The 17,741-nt window shown below is 37.4% G+C and overlaps 1 protein-coding gene across 3 annotated transcripts in view; it reads right to left on the bottom strand.

Annotated features, from left to right (window-relative positions):
* CERS6 (ceramide synthase 6) overlaps window positions 1-17,741 on the bottom strand; it is a 317,758-nt gene that overhangs the window by 215,840 nt on the left and 84,177 nt on the right. For all 3 annotated transcript variants that reach the window (XM_007965259.3, XM_007965260.3, XM_073019784.1), the window contains exon 2: window positions 9,023-9,128. In XM_007965259.3, coding sequence (XP_007963450.1) covers window positions 9,023-9,128 — 106 coding nt within the window. The remainder of the gene's footprint in view (window positions 1-9,022; window positions 9,129-17,741) is intronic.

Below are 17,741 nucleotides of genomic sequence, written 5' to 3'. Positions count from 1 at the left end.
TGAGATTACAGGTGTGAACCACCATGCCCAACCTCTTAGATCTTTTAATGCTTATTGTTTGCTTTTATATAGAGAGAGAGCAAGATTATAACAAGACTCAATAAATACTTCTTTATGTATGAATAATTCTTCACAATAGCCATAGTTTTGTCAACTACTTTCCAATTTTTATGACTTTATTTTCTTTCTCTTACTTGCTAGTTTAATGTAAAATTTGGCACAATATAGAAATATAGATATAGAAAATAAGGGGCCAGGTTTAGGACTATGATACAAATATATTTGTCATGTAGCAGAAACCACCTATCCCCACTTAAACAATTTATTTTAATCAAAAAGATGTCAGGTTTCAGCATCCATGGAGTGTGATGTATTTTTCTCATTAGATTTACTCATAAACTGAATTATATAGATTTTTATATCAAATTATAAATAATTCTTTTAATGTGTTACTAGGTTCAGTTCACTAATTTTTTATTTAGGATTTCCTTATCAATATTAACAATAAAATTTGGTCTCTAGTCTTGCTTTTGTTTTTTAGTGAAATTTTTGTCAGGCATTGATGTTAATGTCTTATTGTTATATTAAAAGAGAGCTGGATGGCTTTCTTAATTTTCTATGATACAGTTTAAGAGAATTATCTCCTGTTAAGGGTATGTTAGAATTTTCTGTGAGATGGATGTATTGATTCGCTTGACTACAGTAACCATGTCACCATGTGTAAGTATACTGAAACATTATAGTGCACATCTTAAATATTCACAATAAACAAGGAGACAGAGGACATATAATTTTTGATATTATAGGTATGAGTTTAGGCCTTCATATCTTTAAAATGCTAATCACCTGAGCAAAGGAAATAAAATATGCCTACATGTTCAATAAATGCTTTGGGTTAATGAAAAACAAAATCTTTTGTGAGAGCATCTGAGCCTGGTACTTTTTTGTAGTTTAGTTCCTTTAATTTGATCTTTACATACACACACACACACACACACACACACACACACACGCATGCGCACACACAACCACACACACACAGAGACAGAGTAAATTATATTGCTAGAATAAATTTTGTATTCAAGTTTTTCTATTACATTTGCCCCATTCTCTTAATTCTCCTGTTTCTGTGGTTATCGACCTTAACATTATTTGTGCTTGCTTTTTTTCTTAGTCGAGTTAGCAGCCTTTTGGTAAAACAAAAATAAACAAATACATAAATAAATAAAGGATTTGGGGATTTTTTTTTAAATTCTATAGTTTTGCTAACTCATTGATTTTAGTGTTATCATTATTACTTTCTTCCTTCTGCTTATCTCCATTCATTTTGTTGTTCTTGTTCTAATGTTTAACCAAATGGCTATTTTTTTGATATCTGTATGAGTTTTCAATGAGCACTGCTGCAGCATAGCACATAAAGGTAGTGCTTTCATTACCAATGTTTTCCAAATATTCTGAAATTTCAATTTTACCCAAGAGTTAATAAGACAGTATTTATAAATTTTTAGGATGAAGAGGTTTTCTTTTCTGATTTTTCTGTTTTCTAATTTCTAGTATTAAATCATGCCTAATTTTTTAAAATCAGTTTTTTAAAACATAACACAGCATCAATTTTATAAGTATTTAATAGCTACTTGAACAGAAAGTACAGTCTCTACATTCAGAATATAGGATTGTAAATGTACCCCCCCCTTAGATCTTCCTAATTATGTTCCTTAGAATTTCTACATTCTATTTCATATTTTCTCACTGACTCTATCATGCCTCAGAGGTAAATCAGAATTTCTTTCTGTTGTGTTTCTATCTTTTCTTCAATTCCTTTTTATGAATATATAGACACACTAATATTTAATACATATATGATTCATAACTATTTGATCTTCACCGTGAATTGTAACCCCTGACAATAAAAAGTCAATTCTTCCTTTCGTTGAATGCTTTTAGAAATCCTACTTTGTTATTTATATGTGCCTAGATACCTTCACCTATGCTCTTCTTTTCAACATTTGTTACTACTTTGTCTTAAGGTGCCCCTCACATATATACTTTTTTTTCCTTGACTGCATTATCTTTCTACGGCTGCTGTTAACAAAGCTCCCTAAACAACAGAAGTGTATAGCCTCCTGGTTCCGGAGGCTGTTAAGTCCCAGATGAAGGTGTTGAATCGTTTGCTCCTTCTGAAGGATGTAAGGGAAAAATCTGTAGCAGGCCTCTCTCCTTGGCTTGTAGATGGCTGTCTTTTCCCTGTGTTTCTTCACAGCATCTTCCCTCATGCCTATCTCTGTGTCCAGCTATCCCCTTTGTATAAGGACAGTCGGCATATTGGATTAGGACCCACCATAATAATCCCACTTTAACTAATTTACCTTTGTAAAGATCCTATCTCCAAATAAGGTTACATTACGAGGTACTAGGGGTCAAGATTTCAATGTATACATTTTGGGGAGGAAAATATTTCGACCCACACCAATAACCAAAGCCTGAATTAGTTTTTAATATATAAATTAAGTCCATTTATGTGTTAATATGATTATAAGTTTGTTTATAGCTCTCTACTTTAATTATGTTCTATTTTCCATTTTGATGATTTTTAAAAATATTTTACTACATGGCTTTTTTTTTTTTTTCCTTTTGGGAGTAATTTCTGTTCTGATGGTTATCCATATGACTCTCTTTTCCATCTCTAATAAGTCAAACGAGCAATATTTAAAGTAACCTTATTTCCTTCACCTTATTAAAGTAGCCTTATTTCCTTCTCCTCCACCACCCAATACTACAATAGTCAATAATATTATCTTTCTTAGTGTTTACTCTTGTACTATTAAATATGCATATACCTCTAATGATTTGCCAGCTTTAACTGATATGCTTTGACTCCCAACTCTTAGAGATCATGCAATCAGTGAACTGATTCTGCCTCCCACCTTCTTCCCCTCTACTCAGTTACTGCTGTATCATTTCTACACTGTGAGAACCTAGAACATTAACATTCTGTCTGTCACCATTCCTCATATTTCTTTTTTAGTACTACAGTTTAAATATATTCAAAACTTACAAACATTCCCAGTGATCTCTTGGTCAGCGAAAATTAATGATTTAATAAAGTCTCTTCAAGAAAGACTCATGTAATAATATCCCTAAATTTTTTCATGTTCAAAGATGTCTAACATGATGTCTATAACCTTTACAGAGTAAAAACAATTTGGCTAGATATAAAATTCTTAGTTCACATTTTCCTTGGGAATATTGAAAATGTTACTAGAGAAAAGCCTACAATCACATAACATTTTCCCTAAAAAATGAGATCTGATTTTTTACCCAGCTGCTCAGTGAAGTATTTCTTTACTTATCAAGTCCAGCTACTTTAATAATGTAAGTCTTAGTGTTGAACTTTCTGGGTCCATTTTCACTACATTTTTGTTAACATATTAAAACAAACCTCCATTTATTTCAGGAAAAAATCTTGAATTATATCTCAGAAGTTGTTTTAATTCATTGTTTTATTTTGCTTTTCCTTAAGGGATTCCTATTACAGAAATGCTCGATCTATTTGCCTATATGTCCATTTTTTAGCTCTTTTTGGTTTGTTTCATTTAATTCAGTTTTATTCTTTCTATCTTCCATAGTCTTTGCTGAGTTTCCTGCAGTGACTAGTGTTTCCTGCCTTCTTCTCAATTTTGACTTTTTTCCTGTGATGGATTTGGTACTTTTCTCTGAACTCTACCAGCTCACATTCCACCTCCTCTTGTTGACCAACTATTTCTTTCTTTAGTTCTTATAGTTCTTCTTTGTGATCTTCCTTCACAGAGTTACTGCTTCATTTTTTTAAATTTATGGTAAAATATTTAATCACAATTTTCATTTGCCTCTTTAGCCTCTTTATTCTAGTGAAAACTTTGTTAACAGGAGTTGCTATACTTTCCTTTCATTGTCTTTGATGTTGTGTGAGTTGCTTCTTTACTAATCATCTTTAAATTAGTTGAATTTTCTTGACCTGCTACTTCCAGTATGCGGAGCAGGAAGGATGCTCTTCCAGTCTGGCTGCCAAGAAGGGAGATGGCCTCCTGAAAACATACCCTTCAGGTGGCTTTATGTGTCCCTCCTCCACTCCTGCCAGCCTGGCTCACCTGTTCCTGCACCTACTGTTGCAAATAGTGGGTGGGGCTTTTGTCTGCTCAACTCTTGAGAACTGCCTTTGTGCTGGTTTTCCTGTAATCCACCCCCACAGGGCCCTCCAGACACACTTCACGCTTTTCACTTCCTCATACTTGGTTTCTGCCCAATCTAGTTAGCCTTTATATATGTTTTGAAATCTAGAGATATGCCTCTCCTAATTTGCCAAATAAAACATCTGTGAGATTTTCTTTCATTTTTTTCTTTCTTTCTGTGTGTTTGTGTGTGTGTGTGTGTGTGTGTGTGTGTGTGTGTGTGTGTATACACTGTATGTGGGGTGGGGGTTTCTTATTGTTCTTTCCTTATTATTCTCCATAAGTTTTTTTGAAAGATTTACAGGCAAAGAAATGAATAATGGTGACTCACATAAACATTTATATATTACAAACACCTAGGTTAATCTTAAAAACATTAATCTTAACCAGTACTAGGAGGGGAAGAAGGAAAGTATAAAATAAAATGAAAGGAAATAGGTTATTGAGGAGAATTAGGAAAAACAAATTATAGGAAATCTGCCTTTCACTTTAAAATTTAGTCTAACATACCAAAAGCAAATTTTATTATTTCCCTGGATCATAAAACCTGGCTTTATACCTGACATATATTCTCACCCCCATGGCTTAAGCACTGATTTGATTAGAAAAGTGAGGTAGTTAGCATCACAGGTATGTACAAATAATATGGTAGGAGAATCCCCAAAAGTTAAAAGCATATTTATCCAGAAAATTCTGAATATAACCAGTTAAGAAACAACAAAACCAGTTAAGAAACAGGAGCTCAAAAATATTCACTAAACAAATAATCATTCTGTTCATTTGAATGGGTCTGACAATGCACAATTGTAGATGTTCTGGTCCCATTCCAATACTATTGATGAGAATCTCTAGAAACATGATGCAACACTCTGCATTTTAACCCTCAGGTGATCCTAAATGCAAATCAAAATATGGGAACCAATGGGACAAAAGATGCCATATCATTTACTGAATGATTTACAAGATTATTTAACCCTCATGAATGCCTGTGAGATGCTTAGTCAAAGATTTTTACAAATGAGCTTATCTGCAGCCTAGGGAGGTTAAGAAACTCACCTAAGGCCACAATGACAGACACAGCAGAGCTGAGGTTCCAACACAAATATCCAGGTGTGGCTGGCTCAAACACCAAGGCTTCTAATTATTTTACAATAGGAGTAGTTTCTATAAAATGTTTACAAAATGTTAGATAGGGGATGGGGGAGGAGAGAGAGATAGGCAACAGGCAGACAGGTGTTACTTCAAAAGGAAAGACTGCTAGAGAATATATAAGGGTTCAAATTTTTCAGCTATTAATAATTTCACAAAGGAGAACCAGATAGTCAGGGCATGTGACCTGTGCTGTCACACAGGAAAAAACACATTCAGAAAGGTCCACATTTGGGGTTGGAAACCCTGTAGTCACCATCTTGAAATTCTTAACAGTTCTATCATGGAATTTGTGCTTTATAAATGAAGCCCAATGGGGCAAAGGAGCAGGTGCCAGAAGCTTGGATTTTTGGCTCATACACAGTCCCACCACTTCCGCCAGATGTGTGTGTGGTCGCCCAGTTCCTCATCCCCTGGCTTGTAGCACCCACCAGCCTCCCTGTCTTCCCACCTCCTAGTGACTGCTGCTGCCTTCAGCCCCCAGTAGAAGGACGAGTGCAAGCACAGAGAGTCGGGGGTCGAGTTTCAGAGAGGATGGAGGCAGCTACCCCAGTGCATGTGGTTGGTGACTCGCTATGGCTAAGCCTCTTGTGTACCCCTGGATCTGGGCATAGAGGTTGCAATGCACTTGAAGGTCACTCATCACCCATGGGTTGGGGCAGTGGGCCTGGAGAGAGGCCTGACTCTATTTCTCTGCTCCCCTGAACCAAGGTACAGTGTGTCAGCCAGTTGCTGGAAAAAAGGGAAACCTGGCAGCTGGTGGGTCATGTGCACACTAAGTCACAGGGTGTACCCCCCAGGTACCTGTGAGGGTCTATACTTTCCCCAAGAGTCTCCCCATGCCATTAGGGAACACGATATTACACAGCAAATAAAAAACACTTTGACCAGGTATGGTGGCTCACAGCTATAATCCCAATACTTTGGGAGGCTGAGGCAAGAGGATTGCTTAAAGCCAGGAGTTCAAGACCAGCCTGGGCAACATAGTGAGACACTATCTGTACAAAAAAATTTTTTTAATTAGCCAGGTGTGGTGGCCCACACCTGTAGTTCCAGCTACTTGAGAAGCTGAAGCAAGAGGATCATTTGAGCCCAGAGTTTGAGGCTGCAGTGTGCTACGATTATGCCACTAGACTCCAGCCTTGGGAACAGAGTGAGACCTTGTCTCAAAACCAAAAACAACAAACAAAAAAACACCTTGACAAGTAGAGAGAGACTAAGGGAGGAAGAAAAAAGTTTTATATTTTTGTACTCTTAATGGCACTTTTTTTCGTGCTTTCTGAACAAGGGGTCCCACATTTTCATTCTGTACTGGGCCCCACAAACTATGTAGCCGGTCATATACAGAAATTTTAAGGGTTCATCTCTCACACTTGAAGGATTATAATCATGCCCTTCTACAAAAAGGCAGCTGAACTGTAGTGAGGCCAGGATACTGGATGATCATTCACACACATATACAAATGCACACTTGGTTCCAGCTGTCCCAAGTCCTGCCCCTCCTATTCCAGTCAACTGACTGGTTATATTTCATATCACAAATAAGATCGGAGAACTACAAAGAATACAAGGGAAAATGGTTCCAACTTTTGCTGCATTTATATTTCACACATGACGCTTCTGTTTTAATCATGTAAAAACCTCCAAAGGAATCACCTTGGAAACTAAAAGATATGCTCATTCAAATTAAGTAGAAGGAAGTATTCTTTTTTTTTTTTTTTTTTTTGTATGTTTGTTTTGAGACGGAGTCTTGATCCATCGCCAGGCTGGAATGCAGTGGCGCAATCTCGGTTCACTGCAACCTCCGCCTCTTGGGTTCAAGCCATTCTTCTGCCTCAGCCTCCCAAGTAGTTGGGACTACAGGTGCACGCCACTATGTCCAGCTAATTTTTGTATTTTTAGTAGAGATGGGGTCTCACCATGTTGGCCAGGGTGGTCTCAATCTCTTGACCTCATGATCCGCCCTCCTCGGTCTCCCAAAGTGCTGGGATTCTAAGCGTGAGCCACCATGCCTAGCCAAGCAAGTATTCTTTAGAGCAGCCAATCTGGCTGCAAAATCTTTTTATTACCTTTATGGAGGAAATTTCTCCACTAACTGTAAAAAACATAAGGCAAGGGAAGTGAAACATCCACTGCAGGATTTCTAAGGAGAGGCATCAAATTTGGGGAAAATTTAAAAAACAAAAAACTCTCATTTTATTATTCATTTAGAATACTATATGTTTAATGTACTTAGAGTAGTTCACAAAGAGACTCCAAATACGTTATAATCACACTCACAAATGAACCTGAGATGTCCCTACACACCTGTTTTTTTAAGAGGGAAAAAGTTGTTTCACTCAAGTAATTTGATACACTAAATGAAAATGCAAGCTTTTTTTAAAAAATATATTTTCTTCTTTTAAATACCATAAGATATGTGTCCCTTCAGACAGGAACTTGGCAATCTGAAATTACCCCATAAAAACCACCAAAAGAGCTTTTCCTAAAATTCCATTCATTCTTCTCTTCTTCCTAGCAGGGATATGAAAAACACCTGGTAGTTTCTTAATTTTTTGAGGAAAAAAAATTTTTTTAAAGGACAGAGGGAAAAATTCTAGAGAATTTTGGAAGAAATGAAGACCATAAAATAGGCGAAAGTATTTGGATATCTGAATTAATAGTTGTAAGACGAGATAGCTAGTACAAATGGCTAGAAACACAAATATCAAGAAAAGAAATAGAATTTGCTTAATTCTATCAAATCACATCTTGGAAGCCTGGGTAATTCTCCCAGAAAAACGAAAGAGAGAAAATGAGCCATTTAATATATGAACACACAATACTTCTCATAGAACACTGTATTTCTCCTGATCTTTTCCTTTTTCTTGTCCAGACAAGAATAAGGTAAGATATATAAAAACTCTGTAATTTGCTTTATTTTCCTATGGCCTCAACTGAGGGTTTCTGACTTCGGCATTCTCCTCCCTCTTTGTTCTGAAGGAGATCTGAACTTGGGATGGGGTGGAGGCAGGAGACATGGTCTCTTCTCCCCGCTTCTTTTCTGCTCCCTCTTTCCCACTCCTAGTTTGGGCTTCATCTCCCACCTGTGTATCTCCTCCCTTTTATTCTCCACAGTGAACCTATCTCTTCACTTAAGACTCTCCTGACCCTCCTTCTTCATACATTTATGGTACAATCTTTTATCCTGCAATTATGCCTTCTTCTTGTTTTTGTTTACATTTGTCTACTTATCACAGCTCCTAGAATCTATGGACAATGCTACAAGCCAAGAGGTCCTTTTTTTCACACACACATAAATCACACTCTTCAGCTCTACCCAGTCACCTCCACAAAGTCCCTCCCAGCCCTCATCTTGCTTCAAGTCAAATCTTGCTTCAGGTCACATGTGATTAAAAGAGTCACAGAATTAGACTAATTGTTATTTAATCAAGACTCTTCTGAGGCAAGCTACTAAAAATCAACCTGAGCGTAAACTACCAGGTCTAAGACAAGCCCATCTTCATTCTACTTCTACTACGCTTACATTCCTTCTGACAACATGTTCTCCAGCATGAGGTTAGGCAAAAGTTGATTCTCCAAACCCAGAAGGGGAGGAACTGAATGACAGCAGGCTGAGAATGGTGACCGGGGACAATTCATACCCCAGGAAAGGAAAATCATACCTTCGTAATTGCAGTGAAGACCTTTTCCAGAATGGCATTGGGAGGAGCAATCTGTGGTCCACTGGCCTGAATGTTGAGGGCTATGGCACATGGTTTGGCTACAAATCTAAAAATTACAAAAAGAAAAAAGTAGATGGTCAGAATTTATTCTTTCTATGTGATTCTTAATGCCACCAGTTACACATAACTCAATTATCCCAATAAAGTGTTGGTAGGATTTCATGGGTGTACATTGTCAACACTCCCGTCAGTAACTGTAAGGCCGACTTAACCATTTTTCTCTCCATTGGCCCCCAGCAGTACCATTAAAAAAGAAATCCTTTTAAAACATTTAAACCCTCCAATCCTCAACTTCTAATGAGACAAAGCTAGAAAGACTATCAGATGAAAATATAAGTGTATAAGATAGAAATAAAACAATGATTTCAAAACGAGATAACTTATACTGTTCTTACACAGAGCAATAGTCATGCTATATTTTCACTGTGAGAAAACGTTTACTAAGCATCTAATTATGCATGCAGAGAAAGCGCTTTGATCACCCCTAGTCATAAACTTGGCAATTTTTGTCTCTATAATCAAAGTGTGCTAAATTCAGCCCCAATCCCTTATGGCTTCTTAAAATTCTCTGCTTTGTGGTTATTTGCTTTTTTCTCATAAAGAGTAATGAAGGATGTCAAAAGGCATGATGTCCCAGACAAGATGAAAAGTCGTAAGTGTTTATGTATGAACATCCACAAAACTGTTTTTATCCTAAGCCAATGCCTATGTCAAGAGGAATGAGAGGACTGAGCCTTCTTTCTGGTCTCATTTTCTATGTGAATGAGGTGCTGAAAGGGAGCAGGTGAAGTGCATGGGGCCCCAAAGATGTGGGGACATCGCTAATAAAACTGTGTTAAAAAAATTAAAAGTTGTTTTAGACTAAATGCTCAAGAAATAAAACTCTGTAAATACTCATTTTCAGTAGTAACATTGAACATTTTCTACAAATACAGAACAATTTTATATCATGTGAAAGTATTACCCAAATTAATTCACTGTTGGTCAAAGGCAACAATTGATAAATATGCAAAACAGACCAGGAGTAAATCTTAGATGAAGCTTCCTTAATGACAGTTGATGAGATTAAAGAACAGTAGACAAAGGTTTTTGTTTTTAAAGCAGGGCCAATGAAACTTATATACAAAGTACCACATAATATCCTACTGGGTCCTATTACAAGTAAAAGTGAAGAAATTTATTTAAACAGGAAAATAGAACACTGTACATGTACAAGCCTAAACCAGGAAAGACAGACACAGAAAATGCACCGTAATACTTGGTACACTGGGCTCTCTGGGACAAAGTTGGGAAGGAAGAAGAATCACCCTTTCCCGATATACAAATCCTCTAGATAATGGAGTTTTCCCCAAATTTCTACATTCTCAATTCTGTTTAATGTAAAATTTTCTGAGCGGTATTACCTACATCCCTACCTTCTTGGCAATAAGTATAACCTTTTCCTAACGACTCTGGCCCCTTTTTATAAATGATAATCATGGGGCTATGGCTGTAGTGATGAAAGAAGGAACTTAGTAGGCAATGACCACAAGAAAGAGTCTAGAACTTGTTTCCTTGACAAGGTTTCCTGCTTTGTGGTTATTCGCCCCTCATCATAAGGTACAAAGAGCGGGGTGAAAAGACATGTGGTCCAGCAAAAGCAAATGATAAGGTAAGACCACAAAATGCATTTGGTGTGAAGGACACAACTATTCCAATGGTTTCCTTCTAGTCTTTCCAGTTGGACTCCTCCCCCGCCCTCCCTCAGCCTCCCCTTCCCACACCTCTGACAAACTGTGTTCAAATTCCCTTCGGACTTTGTCATTATCATCTTTGTAGCAGTCTGCTGTTCCAGAACAGTCTTCTTTCTTCATCTAACTAGCACAGAGTCTCAATGCAGAAGCTGATCATTTCCTCTTTGTATGCCCTGTGACAATGCCTGTGCATACACAGGAGGGGGTCAAGACATTTAATCAACTGGTTATCTTCAGTAAATATGTTTTGTTGTTGCTACCATGGTGTTGAGTGCTGCTGACAAGTTGACATTCTCTGTGTGCCCTGTAACAATGCATGGGCAGGCAGTAGGGGAGTCAAGAAATTTACTCAACACCATCTCTTCAATAGCAACTTCCTCACCTCCGTTATCCGCCCAAAAAAAAAAAAAAAAAAAAAAAATTTTAGTATTTGTTATACAACATAATGTATAAATTTCTCCTTCTCTTAAGTTTCAAACCACTTTAAAAACTCTATTTTCTTTAAATTCCAAGAATGAAGGCAACAGTGTACCACTTAATCAACAACTTATCAAATTTCAATAATCAAAATTATCAAATAAATATGATGCTGTTAACATATTTTTAAAGCAATGTCCGAAGGATAGGGTGGGAATTATTTCTGCTGCTATCTGGCTATGGAGACTTAGCTACAGAAATTAATCTCTCTCTGCCTCAATCTCCTTATATGTGAAAAAATTATTATAATTATATATGTACACGTATGTGTTTCTACAAATACATGTATGTATTACAAATCATATCATAGAGTTTCTTTGCCTAAAATGTTTGACAGGAGCCATGGGTAAGGTTTCACATAATAGCATTTACAAACCATGCCTTTCCTGGGCCCAGCGGGTCACCAGCCTCAGCTACACTGAACCAAGCCATGTGTATTCAAGTTGTAAAAGTATTATACCAAGCAGAAGCAGAAAAAAGAGACCAGATGTCAGGATAGGCACTGAAAGAAACCAGGGACATCTGGTCGAGTAACCACTTGCCCCAGTTTACCCTCTGTCCAAGTGTTCTCAGCACCACGTGCACTGACAGAAGTGTCCCCATGTGGTATTTTGCCATAGTTAAAAGGAAAAGCATAGGGTCCCATATGGACATTAAATTGTGGTGACTCTTATCCTCAAACCCCAGGCCTGGTGCAGGTCCACAGTGAGTCCACACCAGCAGTGCGATCGGGGTCTGAGCTCATCCACACCTGGCCTTCTCTAAGGGCCCAAACCTTTCCAGCTCCCCTATTCAATCCAATGGCCCTCCAGGGTGCTGTGGCCACACTTCCCACAGGAGAGTTAAGTGTTGGTATAACTCTCCTGTATATAACATGTGCATCCCTATCCTGTGTGTGGGGCCCCCAAGAGAGCAGGACCAGGCCTCAGTGAAGTCCACATCTCCAGAGCCCTGTTCACAATCTCATTTAATCCTCCCTCAACCAGATGAAGCGGGATTACCATCATCCCCACTTTGCAGAGAGGACCAGAGACGTCAGTGGCCTCCACTTCCAGGGAAATGGAAGCAGAAGACAGTATATTTCTTTCCCAGAAGGGTCACTGTTATAATCAGCTCCCCATTCTGATTCACTGGACAGGCTAAGCTCCCAAATCTGAGGATGTAGAGACAGATAGACAGTGAGAGAGAGAGAGAACAACAGACAAACTTAATAGAATTTAACTCAATTTAAATGTTGAAGTCCATTAAAGTTTAAATGACCCATGGTAGGCATGTGCATAAATCATCGTTCTTTGAACAACGTCACAGGATCTTTTTATTTATATGCCTGGCACACTGTGGGCACTCAATGAGTATTTGATGGATGAATGAATGAATAAAACAATCAAGTAAAATACAATGGCAGGTATCCTTACTATCTTTTCCAAAGGGGCTGTGCATTTTAATTTCCTTGAATATCCACATCTACTCAGGGTCATCTGGGACCCAGAAGGTAGGAGACTGACCACTCCAACTCAAGAAGCCACTTCTTTAATATTCATTGTCCCTAGGATGTGAAAGCTGCCTAGAAAGAGCTTGTGCAGGCTCTACCAACACCTCACTAGGAACGCTCTTTTCAACATAACTCATACTGAGATCCAAACACTTAATTTCCAAGATTTTTAAAAAATTGTATAAGATAGGCAGAAAAAGTGAACCTCAAATGAAAGAAGAAAAAAGAAGAGCATATAATTATTATCAAACAGGTATTACTGATTATATGAAAATATAGAAATTTTGTGTTTATTCTCCAAAAAAAATGTGTGAATCATATTTTTTTTTTTCAGAGAGCCTATTTGGATACCAAACAAGATCCATTACACAACTACTATAATTTTGTCACTGACTATCATGGCCCATTACACCATGTAAAAAGCTGGATTTTTTTTTTTTAATGCTGGCTCTAACATAAATAAGTTCACAAAAGCCGTCTTTCATAACATTTTGAGAGAAAGAGATAGAGTCAGAAAGAGAAGCAGATTGATGGGGGATGGGGGTAACACATCGACAAATGTAATAGTTGAAAGGAAATATGTGCTTTCAAGCTTTGATGATTACCTCTATAAGGAAATGCTCACCTAATTACTTCTTTTATCAAAGGTGCACCACCACCTTCAAAAGATCAAACATCTATAAAGTACTTTCATGTACTATATTTGAAAGTAAATATAATAAGGATGTAAACTTTGAAAAATACTAGGCTCTGTTAAAAAGCAGAGAAAATATCTAAGACATTGCTACTTTTCAATTCTATTTGGCAACATGTATTTGTATTTTAAACATGAGGTAAACATCTCCGCACAAAGTACTGAAGAAAGCACGGGGCTGTGTTGTGGTGAGAGATATAGTCAAAACGCAAAATGGGCCAGATGCAGTGGCTCATGCCTGTAATCCCAGCACTTTGGGAGGCTGAGGCAGGCAGATCACATGAGGCCAGGAGTTCAAGACCAGCCTGGCCAACATGGTGAAACCCCATCTTTACTAAAAATACCAAAATTAGCCAGGTGTGGTGGTGCGTGCCTGTAATCCCAGCTACTCTGGAGGCTGAGGCAGGAGAATCGCTTGAACCCGGGAGGCAGAGGCTGCAGTGGGCCAATATTGTGCCACTGCACTCTAGCCTTGCCAATAGTACGACTTCATCTCAAAAGAAAAAAAATAACACCCCCCCCCCCAAAAAAGAAAACCATGAAATGAACCTTGCACTCAATGAAGTTCACAATCTGCAAAAGGAGGTTATAAAAAAATAAACATTTACAGGGTATATGTCATTGTTCTAATTACTTTAAAATACTTAATCATCTCCAGTGGGTAGCATGGCCAGAGACTTTTATTTCTTTCAAACTGTAGCACTTCTTATACTTTCCAAAAATAGTTGGGATGCTGTGATGGTGGCTATACAAGCCTACACATGTGATAAAATTGTATAGAATTAAACCTCACACACACATAAATGAGTACAAGTGTTAATAAAACTGGGGAAATCTGATTAAGATTGGAAGATGGTATCAAGGTCAAAAGGCTGGTTCTGATACCATACTAGAGATTTATAAAATGTTACCATTGTAGGTAACTGGGTAAAGAGTTCATGAGATCTCATTGTATTATTTCTTAGAACTGTATTTGAATCTACAACTATCTCAGTAAGGATTTCAATTAAAAATAATTGAAAGGGACATTCTCTTTTTGTTGTGGAGGAATGAGTAAATGGATTTCACAACTTATGACCACCACACTCTCCCTCCCAAACAAAAACAAACAAACACCACCTGAGGGCTCTGGAGACTGAAAAAAAGGAAACTGACTTTGGGGAAGTGTCAAAGTTGGACAAGCAACCAGTAAAGAGTGACCTCTCTGTCTCTTCATTTATATATTTATTCTGCAGCTCTACCCTGCGATCAGACACAGTCACAGCAGCAAGCAAAATTTTGATAGAAAAACACATCCCCTTCATAGCTGCAGGAACCAGGGGGAAAAGCCTGGGGAAATCAGCGAATGACTAGAGAACCACAGAAGAGACAATGCCAAAGAAGCAAATCCTAATTCTGTATATAAACTAAGCATGATTCTAGCTGACTTCTGAACCATGAATATACAAGGTAAACTGAATATAGACAGGAGCTAAGGTTTAAAGAATTTATCTGAGATTAAACCCACTGTCCACTGCAAGCATGAGAGGCTACAATTTGAGTCTAAGTAAACTGCCTATTAACAAAACATCAACATTTTTTAAAGCAATGTAAAAAAATCCACAATCTCCACAAAATAACTTTCACCATGCCCAGGATACACAATCTAATAGGTAGATGAAGAGCAAGTAAAATATGTTCCACTCTAAGGGGAAAAGACATGCAAAGGAAAAATTCAGTGAACCTGAAACATACAATCTGGAAAAAAAAAAAAAGAAAGAAAGAAAAAATGGAGAAATAAACAGATTTTAAAGACCTGTAGAACAATTTTTCAGAGTCTAACATGTGGGTAATTAGAGTCACAGGGGAAAAGGAGACAAATTAGGGGGAACAATATTAGAAGAAATAATAGCCTGTAACTTCCAAAATCTGGTAAAAGATATAAACATGCTGTTATACTTTGGGTGTTCTGTCCCCACCAAACCTCACGTTGAAATTTGATCACCAATGTGAAAGGTGGGGCCTACTGGAAGGTGTTTGGGTCATGGGGGCAGATGAGCTCTAGCTCTACTAGTTTCCACAAGAGCTGGTTTAATAAAAAGAGCCTGGCACCTCTCCCTGCCTCTCTTGCTTCCTCTCTTGCCATGTGATCTCTGCACATGCCGGCTCCCCTTCACCTTCCATCATGAGTGGAAGCAGCCTGAGGCCCTCACTAGATACAGATGCCTAATCTTGAACTTTTCAGTCATCGGAATCATGCACTAAATAAACAGTTTCTTTATAAACTGCCCAGTCCTTTCAGATATTCCTTTGGAGAAACACAAAACAGGCTAAGACATACAGATTCAAGGAGCTCAAGAACCCTACAGAGAGGTAAATTGGAAAAGAAGAAAACCTACACAAAATACAGTCAAATAGATGAAAATCAAAGACAAAAAGAAACTACTGTAATTTACCAGACAAAAATGGCTCACTATATACAGGGGAAAATAATTTGAAATGCAACGCTCTTCTCGTCGGAAATTATGAAGGCTCAATGACAGCGCAAAAACATCTTTAAAGTACGGTTATGCATCACTTAACAATAGGGATACATTCTGAGAATTACATCATTAGGTGGTTTTGTCTTTGTGTGAGTATCATAGTGTCCTTACACAAACCTAGATGGTATAGCCTACTACACACCTAAGATATATAGTATTGCCTATTGCTCCAAGGCTACAAACCTGTACAGGACATTACCATTACTGTAGTGAATGGGCAATTAAAACAGAATGGTATTTGTGTATCTAAACATATTTAAACACAGAAAAGGACTTCATCTGTCCTGTTGTCCTGTGAAGAAGGTGCCTGCTTCTTCTTTGCCTTCAGCCATGATTGTTAAGTTTCCTGAGGCCTCCCCAGCAATGCAAAACTGTGAGTCAATTAAACCTATTTCCTTTATAAATAAATAAACATAGAAAAAGTACAGTAATCAGAATCTTATAGGACCACTATTGTATATATGGAGTCCCCTCCAACCCTCCACCCCCCATAATTAACTGAAATGTTGTCATGCAGCTCATGACAATACTGGAAGCAGGAAAAGAAAAAAAAAAAACTGTCAGCTGGAAATTCCATGTTCAGCAAAATATCCTTCAAAGAATGAAAGTGAAAAGGAAACTAAGGGTATTTGTGGCCTCCAGATTCCCATTTCAAATATGCTAAAGGAAGTTCTTCTTTAGGTTGAAAGGCAACACAACCAGATGGAAACTTAGATCTTTACAAATGAACAGGGCATCAGAAATGACAAATATATTGGTAAATACAAAAGTGCTTGCAAGGTCTTTGAAATTAATCACAACCAACTAATAACAGATGAAATAGTTAAATCCAGTTAGGAGAAATAACATATTCCACCCCAAACTGTGCCAGAAAGAAACCTATATATAAGTAAAAATTCAATAAAGGAGAAGTGAGGAGAGGTAATTGAGTCAATGCATTGCTTAACTACTAACACTTCCTTGGATAGCAATATTTGTCAGGAATGGTGTGCTGTGGCTACTATCCGAGTAAGTATTATCAGTTTAAAACTGACCAGAACAATATAAACTAGACTTTGAAAGCTAATATGAAGGTGCATATTTAGACAAACACACGTGCATGTGCCTGAGTGAGCAGGCATATGTGCATGACTGTATATTGTTAAATCCTACATAAGACAAAACTGTTTCAGGAAAACAAATATCTAGTGGAATGAAGGCCAGGATGGAGAAAGGGGACTGCTATTTATTGACAGATACTATATGCCAAAAGCTCTGAATGTTTAATTCTTTTTTAGATCAACAATAACTCTTTGAATTAAATATTTATTTCATTTAACAGAAATATAAACTAAAGCTCAAAGGAGTTAATGAGGGTGCCCAAGGTCTTAAAGGTAGTTAAACACCTTAGACAAAATTTAGACCCAATCAATCATAACATAATCTATTAATAAAAACAATGTTTTCCACTCTCCCTAAAATAAGAAAAGTAAATTAAAGAGGCATTGTTAAAATATTTGTGATATGGTCATACACTCTGCTCAGTAATCCCACTTTTAGGTATTTATCTAAAACAATCTGTCAGACAAAGAAGAAAGGCAAAGATGTAAAGATTTTCACACACAATTATCTGCAGAGGGGAAATGGTAAATAGCTTAATGAGTCACTACAAAATGACTCGGTGAGCATCTATTATGTATCAGCCCTGTTACAGGTGTTGGGGATGCTGCAGTGAACAAAATCCCATTTTTACGGAGCTTAC

The sequence above is a fragment of the Chlorocebus sabaeus genome, chromosome 10 (assembly GCF_047675955.1).
Source record: "Chlorocebus sabaeus isolate Y175 chromosome 10, mChlSab1.0.hap1, whole genome shotgun sequence".
In the NCBI taxonomy this organism is placed as follows: domain Eukaryota; kingdom Metazoa; phylum Chordata; class Mammalia; order Primates; family Cercopithecidae; genus Chlorocebus; species Chlorocebus sabaeus.
Note: the sequence above shows the minus strand (reverse complement) of the source record. Positions and strands in the feature narration are given on the sequence as shown.